This window comes from Aythya fuligula, chromosome Z (assembly GCF_009819795.1).
Source record: "Aythya fuligula isolate bAytFul2 chromosome Z, bAytFul2.pri, whole genome shotgun sequence".
NCBI lineage: Eukaryota > Metazoa > Chordata > Aves > Anseriformes > Anatidae > Aythya > Aythya fuligula.
The window spans coordinates 58,573,306-58,589,430 of record NC_045593.1 but is presented as its reverse complement, the minus strand read 5'-3'; the positions used below and the strand labels follow the sequence as shown (position 1 = coordinate 58,589,430).

General features: G+C 36.0%; 1 protein-coding gene across 3 annotated transcripts; it reads left to right on the top strand.

Moving 5' to 3' along the window:
* The first annotated feature begins 683 nt into the window (after positions 1-683).
* Positions 684-13,422, top strand: NUDT12 (nudix hydrolase 12). 3 transcript variants are annotated; one of them, XM_032206672.1, is made up of 7 exons: positions 684-701; positions 1,686-1,899; positions 4,461-5,056; positions 5,979-6,146; positions 7,874-7,987; positions 10,015-10,214; positions 11,440-13,422. In XM_032206672.1, the coding sequence occupies exons 2-7, from the start codon at positions 1,694-1,696 to the stop codon at positions 11,548-11,550; spliced, it is 1,395 nt and encodes a 464-aa protein (XP_032062563.1). In that variant the 5' UTR covers positions 684-701; positions 1,686-1,693; the 3' UTR covers positions 11,551-13,422. The 3 variants fall into 3 exon arrangements, with proteins under 3 accessions (XP_032062563.1, XP_032062562.1, XP_032062561.1); XM_032206671.1 differs by lacking the exon at positions 684-701 and adding an exon at positions 754-790; XM_032206670.1 differs by lacking the exon at positions 684-701 and adding an exon at positions 853-1,008.
* The last annotated feature ends 2,703 nt before the right edge of the window (positions 13,423-16,125 follow it).

Below are 16,125 nucleotides of genomic sequence, written 5' to 3'. Positions count from 1 at the left end.
TTTATTCCTATCTGGAAGAATACTCCTATCAGTTCCTCATGCACACGCTCACTGCTTCGTGTCTACGGGGGGCAGAGAGGGCATGCATCTCACAGGGCTAGTCCTCTGCTGCGGACAGCTAACCATAGGCCGTGCTCTTGGTGCTTACTCAGTGTGTTTGATGCCACTCGTGGTAGCTCCTAGGAGGTGACGATAGCTTAACTACACGCATTTCTCTGGGACTGGAGCAGCCACACTTCCCCAAGCTTTCCACAGCGTCAATGGAAGTGTGCACGTTAGCCTGCCTTCTGCTGTTTTTTTGGCTTTTTAACTACCGCCCCCAGCTGCGTATCATTTGCTCCACTTGTCTTGCACGAACACTCGCGTGTTCCGTTGACAACCTGGTTTCGCTTTCTGTTAGCATGGTGGGAAATAAATAAATAAATAAATAAGCGAATAAATACATAAAGCCTGGCTGGCCTCCCTAACTAAAACCAGGCATCGCCCGCGAGCCGAGCCGAGCCGTTCCTCACGCTGCCGCCAGCGTTCGCCCTGCCCCGAAGCCTCCCCCGCTCTCCCACAGCTGCCCTGAGGGCTGAAGCCCCAGCCCCAGCCGCAGCCTCGCCTGCTCCGGGTAGGCTCCGGGTAGGCTCCGGGTAGGCTCCGGGTAGGCTCCGGGTAGGCTCCGGGTAGGCTCCGGGTAGGCTCCGGGTAGGCTCCGGGTAGGCGGGGCGGCGGCGGCGGGACGCGCCCCCACGGCGGCGGAAGGGCGGCCGGAGCCCGGCTCCCCGCGTTGGCCGGGCCGCTCACGGTAACGCGGCACCCCCGAGCACCTCCCCGTCCCCCGCCGCCTCCCTCTCCCGGTCAGCGCAGCCCCGCGGTGCCCCCCTCCGAGGGCTGCCCGGGCTGGGAGCCGGCGGGTCCCGGCCAGCGCCAGGCACCGCCGGCGGCTCGGGGCGCGGAGTGGGTTTGTTAAGGCGCAGGACATCGGCGTTGTTCGTGCCGAAAACCCGCGTTTGGCCCTTTTGGGTAGGCGGTGGTGCGGGGGCTGTGAAATGTCGGGCCTGTGGAGGAGGGTGGATAACGGAGCTTGGTGGCGCTGAACGCCCCTGAAAGGCCAGAGGTGCTTGTTTGCGGCAGAGACTGCCCTCTGAAGGGATCGAAACCTCAGGGGTCACGGCACAAGTTACTAAATTAATTTGTCACTGCTCCCGAGCAGAGATATACTCAGCAAAAAAAAAAATAAAAAACGCCTGGGAGTGAGGTGAACAGGCCTTTTCCCTGGAAGGGGACAGCTGTCTCACATTTATTTTTCATTCTTTCTAGAATATCCAACCGAGATTCATTTCTTGGGGTGGAATTTTGTACCGTTCAAAGGTCTTATTTTGTGTCCTTGTTTGATCAGAAGCCAGAACATGTTTTCCATATTTGAATAGGTTTCAGTTTCATAGCACAATGTTCCTCTCCTTAAGCCTTTTTCAAACGAGTCTTGATTTTTAGGGTAAAAATTTGCCATGTCTGGTGATGTGTGGGGCTAAGATTTGTTCAGGATTAACAATTTCATGCTAATTTTAAGAATTTTACTGTTAGATCACCAATTTGGTGACAGTGTTGGGTTACCTATGTAGCATTAAGCTTATGTCATTTACTTGAATTGTGTTACTAACAGCTGATATTTTTTCATGTATTTTTGTTTTCTAACTTAGCTGAGACAATGACAGCCTTTGAAAAGAACCTCCATCAGGAAATGATTTCTCAGCTGCATAATTTTGCTGCTGTTGGAGATGTTGCCAAACTGAAAGCATTGCTCAGCCATTCTCCATCACTTATCAATGCAGCTGCAGATAACGGCTGGACAGCCTTGATGTATGGCGCAAGAAATGGACACTTTGATGTTGTACGGATTCTTCTGGAAGAAGGGTAAGCTGTTTAGTAGATCCCATTGAAGAGTTCTGACCTAAATTCCTCTCTGTCCAGTTAAATATGACATCAGACAAGTAGACTTACTCAACAGATAGTGGAAGAATATTCAGGCTTAAAATTCAGAATTATATACTTTGTGTCATTTTATAACTGGATTGTGCTATTTGCTAAAAATTGTTGAAAAGATACAAGGATCCCTAAAATTATTGATCTTCAAAAATACATTGTCACTCCTCACAGAAACGTGCAGAACAGAACAAAATTTGTACCCCATTCCAAACACTGTTCTGAATATAAATTTGATGTATTTGATTGTTCTGCTTAGGCTTTTTCTGTAAGGTTTAATTGTAATCCATTTGCATCTGTGTTACAGTGCAGAACATTTGCAGGCATATTGACCATTATGTAGGATATGACAGACATACCTACACCAAAGTTAGTGATTGCTGAATTTCATGCTGCTTTTCTTTTACATGAGTCTTCCTTCGTCTTTCAGCTGTCATATTTTTTTATTCAGTCACTATGACACCATGCATGTTCTTTGCTTGTCAAAGGCTTGTTTTCATACATTTGTTGTCCGTCTTCAACTCCTGTAGTTCTAGTCTAGCAAGACACTGAGAAAAGCACAGAATGCTGCAAAGTTTTTGAAACCTCAAAGAAGATTTTTCCAAAGCCTGAATAAAGTTAGGATTGACATGTTTCAAATGGAAAACATTTCATAATAAGAGTGAGAGTTCAGCTGAGCTCTGTCTTAATCAAGGCTGATCTGTTCCTCTGCAACCCTAATTACGGAGCCATGCAAGACTAGTTCATTCTGTGGTTATGAGTAATCTCAAGGTTGTCATTCCACAGCCTCCAGGATATACTTTTATTTAAGCCCTACGCAGATGCTGTACTTTCTGCTGGAGCTCAGCATGGAGTGTCAGACGAACTGCTGTTTTGCACCGTAATTAGTGTATCCTAGCAAGCCATAGAGCTTCACTGTGCCAGATCTTCTGGGTTGAAATCGTCGTGCATTGAGTAATACTTTGAGATTTTGGAGAATTTACCAGTTTGGTAAACAGGTTAACAAGATCTGAAGTTGTGCTTACTATAAGGAAGAGTGAATTTCTGCTTGTAAATGCCTTTTTCATGGCCATTTTCTTAGACAATATAGTTACTGATATGTTACCTCAACCTCTTGATTTCATTTTAGTCAGGTTTAGTCATAATAATCATTTAGATGAATACAGCTGCTGGATGCATAAACATGAACATCAAATACAACTATGAAGGTAATATAATATAACATTCCAGAGACTGAGCCTGGATAACTAGTCATTTTTTTATTCATCCATGCTTGAGAAAAGCTACAGGAAATGTTTATGGACTGAAAGAAAGATCTTAGTGATCTGAAGAGTTTGTGCCACTGCAGAGCACGTGAAATAGAAGCTTCATCATAGTCTGCATGTAGCTGAGCAGACAGTAAGTAGAAGACAAGATCAGAACAAGACTGTGTCTGAGCAATAGGTAATTAAGTAGGAAATAAGGTAAGATTTTAAACTAAAGATAATTAATTTGTGAAGATAAGTGGGCAACTTTAGTTCCCTTAGCACCAAAAGCTTTTAAGCTAAGCTCTGAATGCATTTCTAAAATGTACTCAAACTCTCTCAGAAACCATTCAGTTAAATATAAAACCGTAAGTAAAAACAGTCTTGCTAGTGATACAGTTAGTTACCTGTGTATTAGCACTAGTAATATTTTGGCATCCTATCGTTTTAAAAACTGATTAGTATGACCTAGCATCTACTGTGTACTTTATAGTTTACAGTGCTATTTTCGTTTTACTTAGCCACTTGAGTTAAAATTGACAAACAAAAAAATAGTGTGCTCATTTTGACTTCCCTATCCACCCTTACCTATCTGAGATTTTTTTCAATATAGTTGAATATTTGCCACAAGTGACTGTTTTCCTACCTCTACCATTTTGCTTTGTTACAAGAACAAAGAGATGCTTATAGACCAGCTCATTCCCCACAGTTCAGAGTGCTTCTTCTACCGCTAAACACAAGCCATATTCTTGGTTCTTATTCAATGGTAAATCTAGTCTTATAACTGCTTTGATAGCTTGGTAGCTGCTAGAAAGTAATGCTAATTAAGCTACTGAATTTTGTCTTACTGGTTAGTCAGAAGAAAGCTGTGTCTTGGTCTACAAAGTTTCACATGTCTTGAAGGTTTTTTGTGGTATACAAAACATTGGTATACCAGTTTGTTTTTGACATGTTGCAGTATTTGGGATTTAAATTAATTGGTCACTGTTGTAGTAAGGCATGAACCTTGTTAAGTAATACCAGGAGTGCAACATAGATGTGGGATTTAACCTTAGCAAAATAAAATGAAGTAAGATCATTTTTCAATACCACAAGTATTTAGCCTAAAGAATGACTTAGTTGCTGAGTTTTGGAAAGTTCCTGCACCTATATATTATTAGATGTATATGCTGTGAATAATAATACAGTATTTACACTCTTCTTGCATAGCCTTATGCTGATAGCCACTGTTCTTTTCTGTTTCTGTAGGTGTGACAGGTCCATCGTTAATATGTCAAGGCAGACAGCTCTGGACATTGCTAAATTTTGGGGGTACAAGCACATTGCTAATTTGTTGGCTAATGTGAAGGGCGGGCAGAAGCCTAATTTTCTGTCAACTGAAGTGAAAGAGTGTGAAAATTATTTTAGCATGACACTTCTGGACAGAAGAAGCGATAAAAGAACAGATTCCAACTGGCTAAGCAAAAAACAAAGCCATCCAGCTACAGTATACATACTCTTCTCAAACCTAAGTCCTTTGGTTACTTTAGGTATGGGAACAGAGAGGTCCCAGCCACCAGAAGTCAAGCTTTGTAGGCTGTATCACAAGGATGTGGAACAGTATATGAGTCAAACAGAAGAAGTCACCTTGATTTTTCTTGGAGTTGAACTTCAGTTCAACAAGAATTTTATGGCTGCTGGCAATGAAAAGGTTCTGGAAGAAGAAGAAGATGATGGGTTAGTTGCTTGGTTTGCTCTTAGCATAGATCCCACTTCTGCTGAGAAATTCAAAGAGAAGCATGAGGACTGTTACTTCCTTCACCCACCAATGCCAGCACTACTGCAGCTAACTGAAAAGGAAGCAGGTAAGATGCATAAAATGCAACACTAATCAAATGTGTGATCAGAAGAATATGCTTTAGGATACACTGAGGTATGCTGCAAAGACTAACCACAGCAAAGGTATTCAGGTATTCACTGAAAGTCAGGTATTTTCATTGGCTTTAGGAAAAAAAAAAATAACAGTCTGGCAGTGGCTTTGTGAATAATTCTATATGTAAAAATGTGCAGTTGCAAAGTGCTAACATCTTCAACTGTGAATTGTAAACTGTAAAATTTATTATCATGGTTTTACAAATAATAGATAGTATTTTAATATTGATGCATGTGCATTATTTTAAAATGAAAAAAAAAATCTGTCATTAATGACTTTTCATTACAAAAATTTAAGCTATCTCCTTAGTAGAAGCTTGTGGGATACTTTTCCTGAGAAGAAAAAGTTAGAGCAAGTGTTGCAAAGTCAGGATCCCAGTGTCCAATGTAATGGACATGTTACAACAACTGCAGTTGTAATATTTTTGTAAAATTTATCCTTTACAGAAGGATAAAGGACAAGCTCCACTTGTACCTCAAGTTTATCTGGGACAATGCATTATTATGTCAAGATACCTGTAGGAAGTACCTTTTCCATCTGGAAAAAAAAATGTGTGATACAAAATTCTGGCACTTCACACAGGAAAAATAATTTTAGTAAGAAAGAGGTTGTATTGGTCTGGATTAATATTCCAAGCAAATAAATTGGTTTGTATCTACATAATACTGCATTGTATTACATATGTTGTGCTGCAAAGAAAGATTTAAATGACTTGCATCATTCGACTTATGTTGTTAAGCCATAGTCTACTTTGATTTTTACATTGAACTTTAATACTTGCTTTTTTGTGTAATGTTAAAGGCTTAAATGAATTAGTGTGGAGTATTAATTATTTTCAATGTATTCTTTAAAAGGTGTAGTAGCCCAGGCTAGATCAGTTCTAGCATGGCACAGCCGCTACCGATTCTGCCCAACATGTGGGAGTGCAACCAAGATTGAAGAAGGGGGTTACAAGAAAACTTGTCTAAAAGAAGGTTGTCCCAGTCTCCAAGGTGTTCACAACACATCATACCCAAGAGTAGGTGAGGATATTGTAAGATAAACTTGGTCAAAAGGGATTATATGCACGTTTCTTTTAAATTATTTATTTAATTATTCATTATTTAATTATTTATTTAACTCTGTTTCTTTTTAATTATTTCAGCTTCTGTCCCAGTACTTACATGTTTACCCCTGTCAAGATTATGTGTGTCTCAGCTATATTTAGGATTAAGAAATTCAGGTTTCTCTTTCTTGTACTATACTCTGTGGCAGAAATTGCAGTGACAATATCAATCTTTATCACAATGCAGCTATATCAGATGTTCCAACAATATAAACAGTCCAGAGGGTCACATTTTACTCTTTCTATTTTTTCTGCATGTTTTCTCACCTACCAAAAGTCCTATTAGCTTGAAATAATCTGGCTCTGTAACAAATTTTTGGTATGGTGGTCGTTTTTCTGTAGTGCCTCTTCAGCTGCATTAGCCGTCTTCGCTGGCTTTGACTCTTCATTGTCAACTGCAAACTGCCAGGCCCATTTCTACCCAAAATACAAACTTTGATATATTTTATAACCCCTGTTAATTATGTGTTGCAAAGGAGGTTGTTAAAATTGCCGTGGTAGCGATGGAAAGACAACATGGAAAGAAAAATTACCTTTTTTTTTTTTTCTTGGATTGTTTAGTGACCACGTTTGGTAATCACCTTTCCTTCCCCTACTTTGTCTTCTCTTTTGCAGTTGTAGTTCTTTCCAGAACTTCCATTGCATGTGTATTGTATTTCTGAATTAGTTTCTCTTACATGCTCTAGACATACCTTTGTAATAATCAAAAAATTGTGCCATGTCCTTCTCTCTCATGGGCTGCTATGAAGCTTGCTAAAATACTAGTGGCCATTCCTTTGCAGTTTCTCACACAACAAGTTTAGAGACATAAAGGGATTATATAGGAAGGACAGCTGAACCAGCATTTTCTACTTATGCCTTTCTTGCATATTTTGCATTGTGCCAAGTGGCAAATACCTTCACACAGGACAACAGTCTTTGAAATCACTGCTTATAGCAATTGCTGAAGTAAGTCTTTTAATATTAAAAAGAGAAAAATATATAAAGGCAGAGGTAACAAAAAATAAAAACAAAACATTGGTATACGTAATAAAGTAGAGAATTAAAAGGGAAGAAGAGGGTAGGTGAACTGTATACAGAAAGTCATGACAAAATGAATGATACCAATAGGAGAAAATATTTAGCAAGAAACAGTAAGTTACATAAAACAACCAAGACTGAAAAGTAGATAAAAATGCTCCACCAGATAAGGGGTTGAAAGCAAACAGAAGAAAAAGTGTAAAGGTTAGCCAGTATTTGCTAGAATACCTAGCTCTTCAATGTGTAGTGAAAAGTACAACCTAGGAACCTGTGTATGTAGATGAGGTGATAGCAACAATTTCAGCAAGAAACACAATTTTCTATCTGCTGGATGTATTGTTTATACTCTTAACAGATTATATGTTTGGGTTGCAGGTAATTTATGCCCTAACCTTGGCTACACTCACAAAGCATGTTGCAAAACAAAATAAATAGTATCTTATGGGGAGGAAAAAAAAAAAAAAAAGGTGAAATAACAACTTGCTCTGGGCATCTAGCCTATTTTGATTTCATGCACTTAAAGTTATCTTATTTGTATATGCATTGGTGTTGAATAGGCTGAATTTTATTGCTGCTTTTAGGTCCCCCAAAAGTTGTAATATATTCCTTTCATGTCCATTACAGATCCTGTTGTGATAATGCAAGTCATCCATCCAGATGGGAACCACTGCCTCTTAGGTAGACAAAAGAGGTTTCCTCCAGGAATGTTTACTTGTCTTGCTGGATTTGTAGAACCTGGTAAGTAATTTCATTTTCCCTTATCCGATGGGTTTTCTCACATATTGTGCACTGAAAATAATATAGAGATTTCTTCTGTTTTATGTCAAATAAAATATTAGTTCTTCATATTAGATGTTGTTATAATAAACATGCTAGCTACCATACTCTGCAGAGGTTGATTTTTTTTTTTTTAATAGCAAAAAGCAATGAGCAAATACAATTTTAAAATAGCTTTCTCATCAATTCTCATCACAGCATTCTCATAAATCATATACTTAAGTGAAAAAAAATATATAAAGGAACTTTCTGTGGTGATATGAATTCAGTATAGGAAATCTGGGAAATAGGATTTCAGTATAGGAAAAATAAGAGTTAAAGCATAAATTAAAGTTAAGTGCGTGCTTATTTGATTGATTCTATGGAAGATAAGTAGAAATTTTGTAATATGAGAAAGAAAAGTAAAGAGATTTTGCTAACTGTATTTAGCAATAATATTTGAAATTAGCTAAAACTGTTGGTAGCTACAAAAAGTTGTAAAGCATTCTTACATTGTGAATACATCTTGATCACCAGCAATAGTGTAATTTATAACTATATTGTATTGTACAACTGAACTGTATCCAGTAACGGTATGCAAATTAAATGTGGTTACAGCATGAATGAACTGATTGAAGAGTCATTTAAAAGAAGTCAGGAGGTTTATTTTTTCACTGCTTTCTTTCTTATCATCCACTTTCTGATACTGATTTCAAGCATATGTACTAAAATTTAAGAGTAGCTGATCTTACCAGTTCTGTTCAGTTGAACTTAATTGCACTAGAACTTCTATCTCTTAGGAGTTCACTTGCGAATTAAAATAATATTTGGGCTATCATTTAGTAAAGAAGGCAAAGGAAACATCCGCGAGTTTTGAAATTTATTCAGAAGTTAATTCCATAATTGGATGAAAAGACAAAAGACTGAAAAGATTGTTATATTAGTGATTAGTTTTCTTATGGGACAAGGTGAGATGTATAGAAACATCATTGTATATTGAGATGTCTATAAAAAATTTGGTTCAAACTACTTGAACGGATCTTTCAATTGTCTTCAAATAAACACATACTGATGCATGGACTATCTAATGAATTTGTAATTAGTGGGACATGTGTACATATATAGGCCTATGACCATCAATAGTCCACATGTACACTCAGAAATTATAGAATCATGGAATCATAGAGTATCCCAAGTTGGAAGAGACTCACAAAGATCATTGAGCCCAGCTCCTGGCTCCACACAGGACCACCCAAAAATCAGACCATGTCTGAAAGCACTGTCCAAACCCTTCTTGAACTCCCTTGGGGAGCCTGCTCTACTGCCTGACCACCCTCTCTAGCAAAGAACCTTTTCCTAATAAAGTCTTACATGAATGTAGAAATAAGCTTTTCCACTGCAAGTTAAGTTTGGAGAAGTATTTAGATTAAGACAATGAATGAATCTGGTGAAGTAAATAATACAGCACAGAAATCTGCAAGTCTACTTAAGTCTCTATTTTCTTATTATTGCCATTTTAAATGTAGATTTTCTACATTTTTAGTTTAGATTTTTAGTTAGCTGCTTACTGTTACAATCATACAGAAAACCTAAAAATTAACACAATGCTATTTTTAAATGAACAAATCTGTATTTCATATTCATTTAAGGAACAATGTATTTCCTACTCAATGTTTAAAGTGTTAAGCAGCGTGATGATAGGTTGTATATACATACTTATATATACCATACATGCTATAATTGATAAATTATCAATTCGGGAAATAAACAGTATGATGGAGAAATTATGACACTTTATTTACAAAGTTAAATTTTGCTTTGGTGGCTATTTTTACCTTGTTAGACTTCACCATCCCATGCTTAAGGTGTGTGCCCTGATCTGTGAACTGGATGTCTATAGGTAATTGTCTGGTGCAGTTTCAAATCTTTTGAGTCGGTTCAAAGCACAAGATGTAATCCTTGGTTGGAGTATTTTCATCAGCTGTTGGTTCTTTGCCCTTTTTGATTAGGCGAAACAATAGAAGATGCTGTTCGAAGAGAAGTAGAAGAGGAGGCTGGAGTCAAAGTTGGCCATGTTCAGTATGTCTCTTGTCAGCCATGGCCAATGCCCTCCTCCCTAATGATTGGCTGCTTAGCTGTTGCAGTGTCTACAGAAATTAGAGTTGACAAGAATGAAATAGAGGATGCCCGCTGGTTCACTAGAGAACAGGTAAAGTTCAATTTAATTTCCTTCTGGTATTGATTAGTCTGTGACTGTATCACTTCTGGCATAGAATAGATACTTTTTTTTTTTTTCAGCAAGTTGAATAAACAAGTATACTCTCCATTTTATCATACTACAGTTGCATTATATTGTATTTATAGATTACACATAAACAGTGGAAGGCAGATACTGATAAGGAGCACAGTAATTACTGGGTCACTTGCAAGTCCATTTTATGACATATTTACCAGTTAGCTGTTCACCTTTTCCTTTTGGGAGATATCCAAGTTATAGTTATGTTAGACCATTTTTTTTACAAGCCTGTGCTCTGCATTTTGGCAGAAATAGTGTTCATCACCTGACTTTCTCCAAACAAGCATGCTACCAGATTTGTTAGGGGTGGAGGTGAGGTTTAGGTACAAATTCTGGGAATTCTAATTTGAATATTTTTCCGTGAACTAGTTTTTTAATACTCTGGTATTGAATGCAAGTTACTATGCATTAATAGGAAATTCAAATGAAAAAGAGAAAAAAATAAATTTTCACAGAAAGAGCTCATGAGTAGAAAATAAAACGATTGTTTATACAATACAGTCTTCACAGGTTTTGTCACAGGCTACTTACAAGTTAAATTTCCTGTAACACTATACAAATGCCTAGCAGTTACAAGTGTTGTGACTCTGTAAGTCAACTTGAAGGAAAAATTAGTCACCTACAATCTCAGTGTATTTCTGACAGCAATCAGAATGTTATTTTAAATGAGTATTAGTTCTGCATACAGCTAGACATATGCAGATTGGTCTAGAACTGGGAATAAATGTACTACAAAAGTGTGCTAAACTGAAAGTATACACGCATGTTGCTTGCTACTGCCTCAGAAAATGAACAAAACATTTTCTCCAACGCTACATGATAAAAGAAAACAAAAAGAATTTATGGAATGGTGTAGAGCACCATCTGGTGGTTCTTCCTTGCAGAGACTTAACAAAAAAACTTGAATATCACTTTTTTTTACTATCTCCACGGTTGTATGAAAGTATCCTTTGGGGCACGTTTTAAGCTTAAAAATGCAACAACTCAACTCTTCCAAATATTTTTCTTGTATTTCTCTGGTAGTAATTTATTAATGGGGACAGTAACATTAGACTGATCATCGTTGTTAATTCCTGTGTTAGATTCCATATGGCTTATAATTCTATTTTCTAACAGAAATAATTTCTTTTTATTGCAGGTCGTGGAAGTTCTCATTAAAGGAAATCAGCGTTCATTCTTTGTACCACCAAGTCAAGCTATTGCACACCAGCTGATAAAACATTGGATTGGAATGAATGCTAATCTTTAATTCATATAATTTAATTCAAATTCTTTAAGTTGAATTATTTCTTTTAGTGGATGCTAAAATTAGGAATAAACTAGAAAGAACTGTTTATCTAATGTTTGTGCAACCATGTAAGTTTTTGAGTCTTTGCTTTGGTTCCTGAAGTGAATATGCAAACCTTTACAATTTCTTTCAGACCTGAGTGAGAACTGAGTAATAGCACAGTGATCATCCCAAGGAATCAAGAAACAACTAGGAAAAATTAATACTTTATTTTGCAGAGGCTGCTTTGTTTTTGTTTGATCAAATTATTATGCCTGCCATTATCACATTCTTAATGTTTGATTTGGATTTTCCTGTCCACCACTAGAAGGAGTCACATTACAAAAAGGCCTAACCTTGCCTGTTGCCTACACTCTATATTTACATCCTCCTGTTCTGTCATACTAGTTTCCTTCTCATTCTTCCCTGTCTCCATTTTAAAAAATTCTATGCAGCACAAAAAACACCAGTCACTGTTCATTGCTGAGAGTCCTATCAGCAACAGCTAGTTTTAAGCTAATAGTAAATATGGTAAATATGTAGTACTTTTTTATCTACATGAGCAACGCTGTAAACAGAGTATTTACTCTTCCAGTTTGATTTCACCCAGTTACACAGTTATGTCATCCTGAATTTAAAGGTATAACACAGTATTTATGAATAATGTATTGGAAAACCAAAACAAGATAATAATACATTTATTGACCCTAGCCAATGAGTTATTTCATTCTCTGATAATTTGTAATGGAGGAGAAAAGATTATTTAAAAGGCATAATATCTGAAAATATACACAAAATTGTTTTATACGAATTGAGACTTTTAGATTTTTACTGCTATTAAGAATTTACAGTTCTAAGAAATATATCAACCCCAGCTGTAAGACTGAGAAGGCAATATGTTAATTAAAATAATTACTTATGGATATTTAATGCTATAATTCAGATTTGTGCCTTAATTTATTGTGTTATTTAAAGAATATATCTTTTTAAAATGGAAGTTTATAAAAGTATACTGTTGTTATTAATTTAATTATGTTACGATTCGGTAGTCTGTGATTATGCAGACACTGCAGTGTTATAAAAAATGCAAATGAACAGGAGGAAATACAATGATAGTCATAAAAATTAACTTATTATGAAATGGTAATTTGTTTATTCAGAACAACTTGAATTTTTTTTAATCAATAAACTATGCAAGATTTGTTTCAAAATTCTGTGCAGACTCTGCACTCAGTAAAAGTGTTATGTCTTTCTATTCAGTGTTCATACTATGGCAGCATTTTTTGTTTGTTTTTATGGCATCAAGGTTAAAGCAAGAAGCTCTTCTGACAGTCTTGGAACAGCTAACAAATCATTATATTGCTTTACTCTCTCCCTTGTTTCACCCACAACTGCAAATTAAGAAAATAACTTTTATCAGTTGAGCTACCTGGAAATGAGAAGGAAGCAATACGCTGTTTTATTTAATATTTTCTTTTACAGAGAAGTACAATAAGCTCTCATGGACTACCACTATTGTCAATATGTGGTCCTGGTAGAAATAATTTTATTAAAAAAATAAAATAAAACATCGGACAGAAAGAAGGCTAGTTGCAGCTACTTCATACAAGTAGAAGAGAACAATGGAAAGCATGCGTAGTGGAAGAAACGTTTGCCTAGGACTGCAATGATTGCATGGTAAGAAAGATGAACAAGGAAGGAATGAGGAGCAGACAGAAGAGGAAGGATCACGCAATATATAGATTTTAGGAAGGTAAATCATTTATCACATTAAGGTAACTAAAAATGCATATAAAAGTTACATTCTGGTATTTTTTTTTCATGTAGGGAATTTATATAGGTGGATTATATATATAGGTGGATTGTAGGTTTGTAATTGTGAAACTCAGAAGAAGTTTCTGAGCATAACCATAACCAGAAGAAGTTTCTGACCATAACCAATATTTATATTGATTCAGATTTTTTAATTGAGAATTTGTATAAGAAATATGTATCTGTAGTTACAATACTAATAAGTAGAAGAACTGTAACTTTACAGCATGAAAATGGCAGAAAAAGCACAGGTTGTAAAAAACAACAGTGTTTTAGTAATCTGAGTTTGTGAATAATATTTTAATGATCTTTTAATGATCATTTCTAGTAACTTTTGGTGATAATTATTTTTTTAATGCATATACATTTTTGAAAGCTAACTAGCAGTCCTTCTTTCTTCAGCAGATGAACCACTCACAGTAAAGGGGACAAACATCATTTCTTTAAGAAAATTAATTTAATCATTTTGATCTCCTATTTAAAATGATAGGTTTCCTGGGTATTTATTGCCTTAATTTGACTTGTTTGCAAGTTTGAGTTTTAGTTTGCAAATACCTATCCCTAGAAATTTTCTGAAGGATGTTTATTTTCAGATTATGTATGAAATACCTAATTGAAGAACCAAATGCTGTAGTTATTTAGCAACCAGAGCAATTTAGGAAAGGGCCAAATTAAATTTAGCATGGAAATTAAATAGAAAGTGTAGTGATTCTCACTGGAATATGATCAGCATAACAGCTCCCTAACATTAGAGTTGTAGGCTTTATCCAAAAGACTGCAGCTGTGCAAGGAGGTTATTTCTTACCACTAAGTTAATACAGTATGTTAAGAAAATGCCATCCTGGAAACCACTAAAAATGGAGGGACTTTGTTCATGTTGTGTGGTAATGATCTTTCACTCTCTTCTGTCTTGCTTCTGCTGTGGTACCAAAGCAAAAAGTGTAAGTAGTAACTAGAGAAAATTCTCAAAACATTTTCTCTTCCAGTTTGCCAGTCAACTAATGAGAATTAATTTCTATTCAGTATATATCTTTAGATATGTATTTTGTCCATTGTGTTTTTTATTATAAGAAATAGAAATAATAATATAGTGGACAAAAAAATAAATGTTGTTTAAACACAAAATCCATACTACTAACAAAGCTGTAAGCCCATGTTATGAATACCTTTGTGAGATTTTTACTAAATCTGCATCAGTTCCCATAAGCATACTTCTTTTATCTCATTTTTAGTATTAGACATGGATAAGCATACGAAAAATAAAATCTTTCCAGTATCAGTAATATAGTACGAACAGTATGTGTCGTATTTTGTGTATACTGGTAAATAATGATCTTGAATTCTACACCATGTGAAGGAAAAAAGGCTGGATATCAGTAGGCTGATTAAAGGTAGACCAGTCATGATGCTTCATGGAATTAAATATACTAATCAGATTCTGAGCTTAAGGGACAGAAATAGAAAAAGAAGTGGAGCAAGACTGTGAACAACATTGCTCTCTCTCTTATCTTTAATTTTAGTATAGGTAATTTTATTGGCTAAGACTTTTCAGACATAATTGACAAGTGTAAAGCCTGAGTGAGTTGAGTTACCATTTTTCATATTTGCTTCAGCTGTTAAGAGTTAAATAAGCAGTAGTCCTTTTTTGCTTCAGTGATTGGAAGGGTAGATGTATGCTGCATATCATTGCCAACTGGGGTTGACAGTACAGAAGTGGATAAGTCCGAAGGAAAAAAAAGAATTGAACTTGTTATCCTATTAAGCCTTAGCAAGACGGCTAGCACATCCTTCATGAGCTTAGAAAAGCAAACTATTCACAGAGTCTATAATAGCAAGCAAGCATCTGAGGAAAAGGAATCTTGGCTCATAGTAACAGTAAGTATAAACATGTTTTTTATTTTAAGTAACAACCCTGTCAGTATATATTTTGTATAAACTTACTGTAACTCATCATAGTTTTTGTAAAATGGGGGATTTCTGAAGTTGTTTTTTCACAGTGGATATAGTTTAAAGAATTTCAATTATATTTAAGTATAATTGAAATTAAATTGAGTATATAGTTTTTGTGAATACATAAGAATGATGGTTTCCTAAATAAAAGGGATTTTTTAAGGTGGATTTTATTATTATTAATAATAAATAAGAATGCTTTCCTAAACAGTAGATATGTAGAATCCATCTTCTAAGATGGATTTTTGATTCCTAAGACTGTTATCTGTAATTTTAACATACAGGAACTAAAGTTTAGTACTGTGTAATTTCAAAACTGAAAGCCTATCTGAATGAAATGGTTTGATTTAGTTTGCTTGTTTGTTTCTTTTGAACTATCTTCCTGCAAATAACATTTTAGATCTGAAAGGTGAGGAAAGATAATGATAAGACTACAGGGATATTAATCAAGAAGAAATGTTATATACCACTGAGTAGAAAAGCTTACAAATTCAGTTTGCAGCACTTAAATAAGCCTTGATTGCAGGTTGTTCTCCTACCATTTCCTTATCCTGCTTACTAAACTGTTTTTGTTAAAGTACTTTCTTATTCCTTTCTAAGGAGAGAACCATTCTGGCACTGAAGCTGTCCTTCCCAGTTCACTGAAGGAATGCAAACCTTTTCTCAACACGCTTACTAAAAAATGAGCCTATGAAGTATTAAATTTGTTTTTCACTCCAAACCCAAATTGCTCCTAATCTATGCAATTGAAATTCCTGTTCTGCAGAAACTGACCATGGAAACTGCATAGTCAGG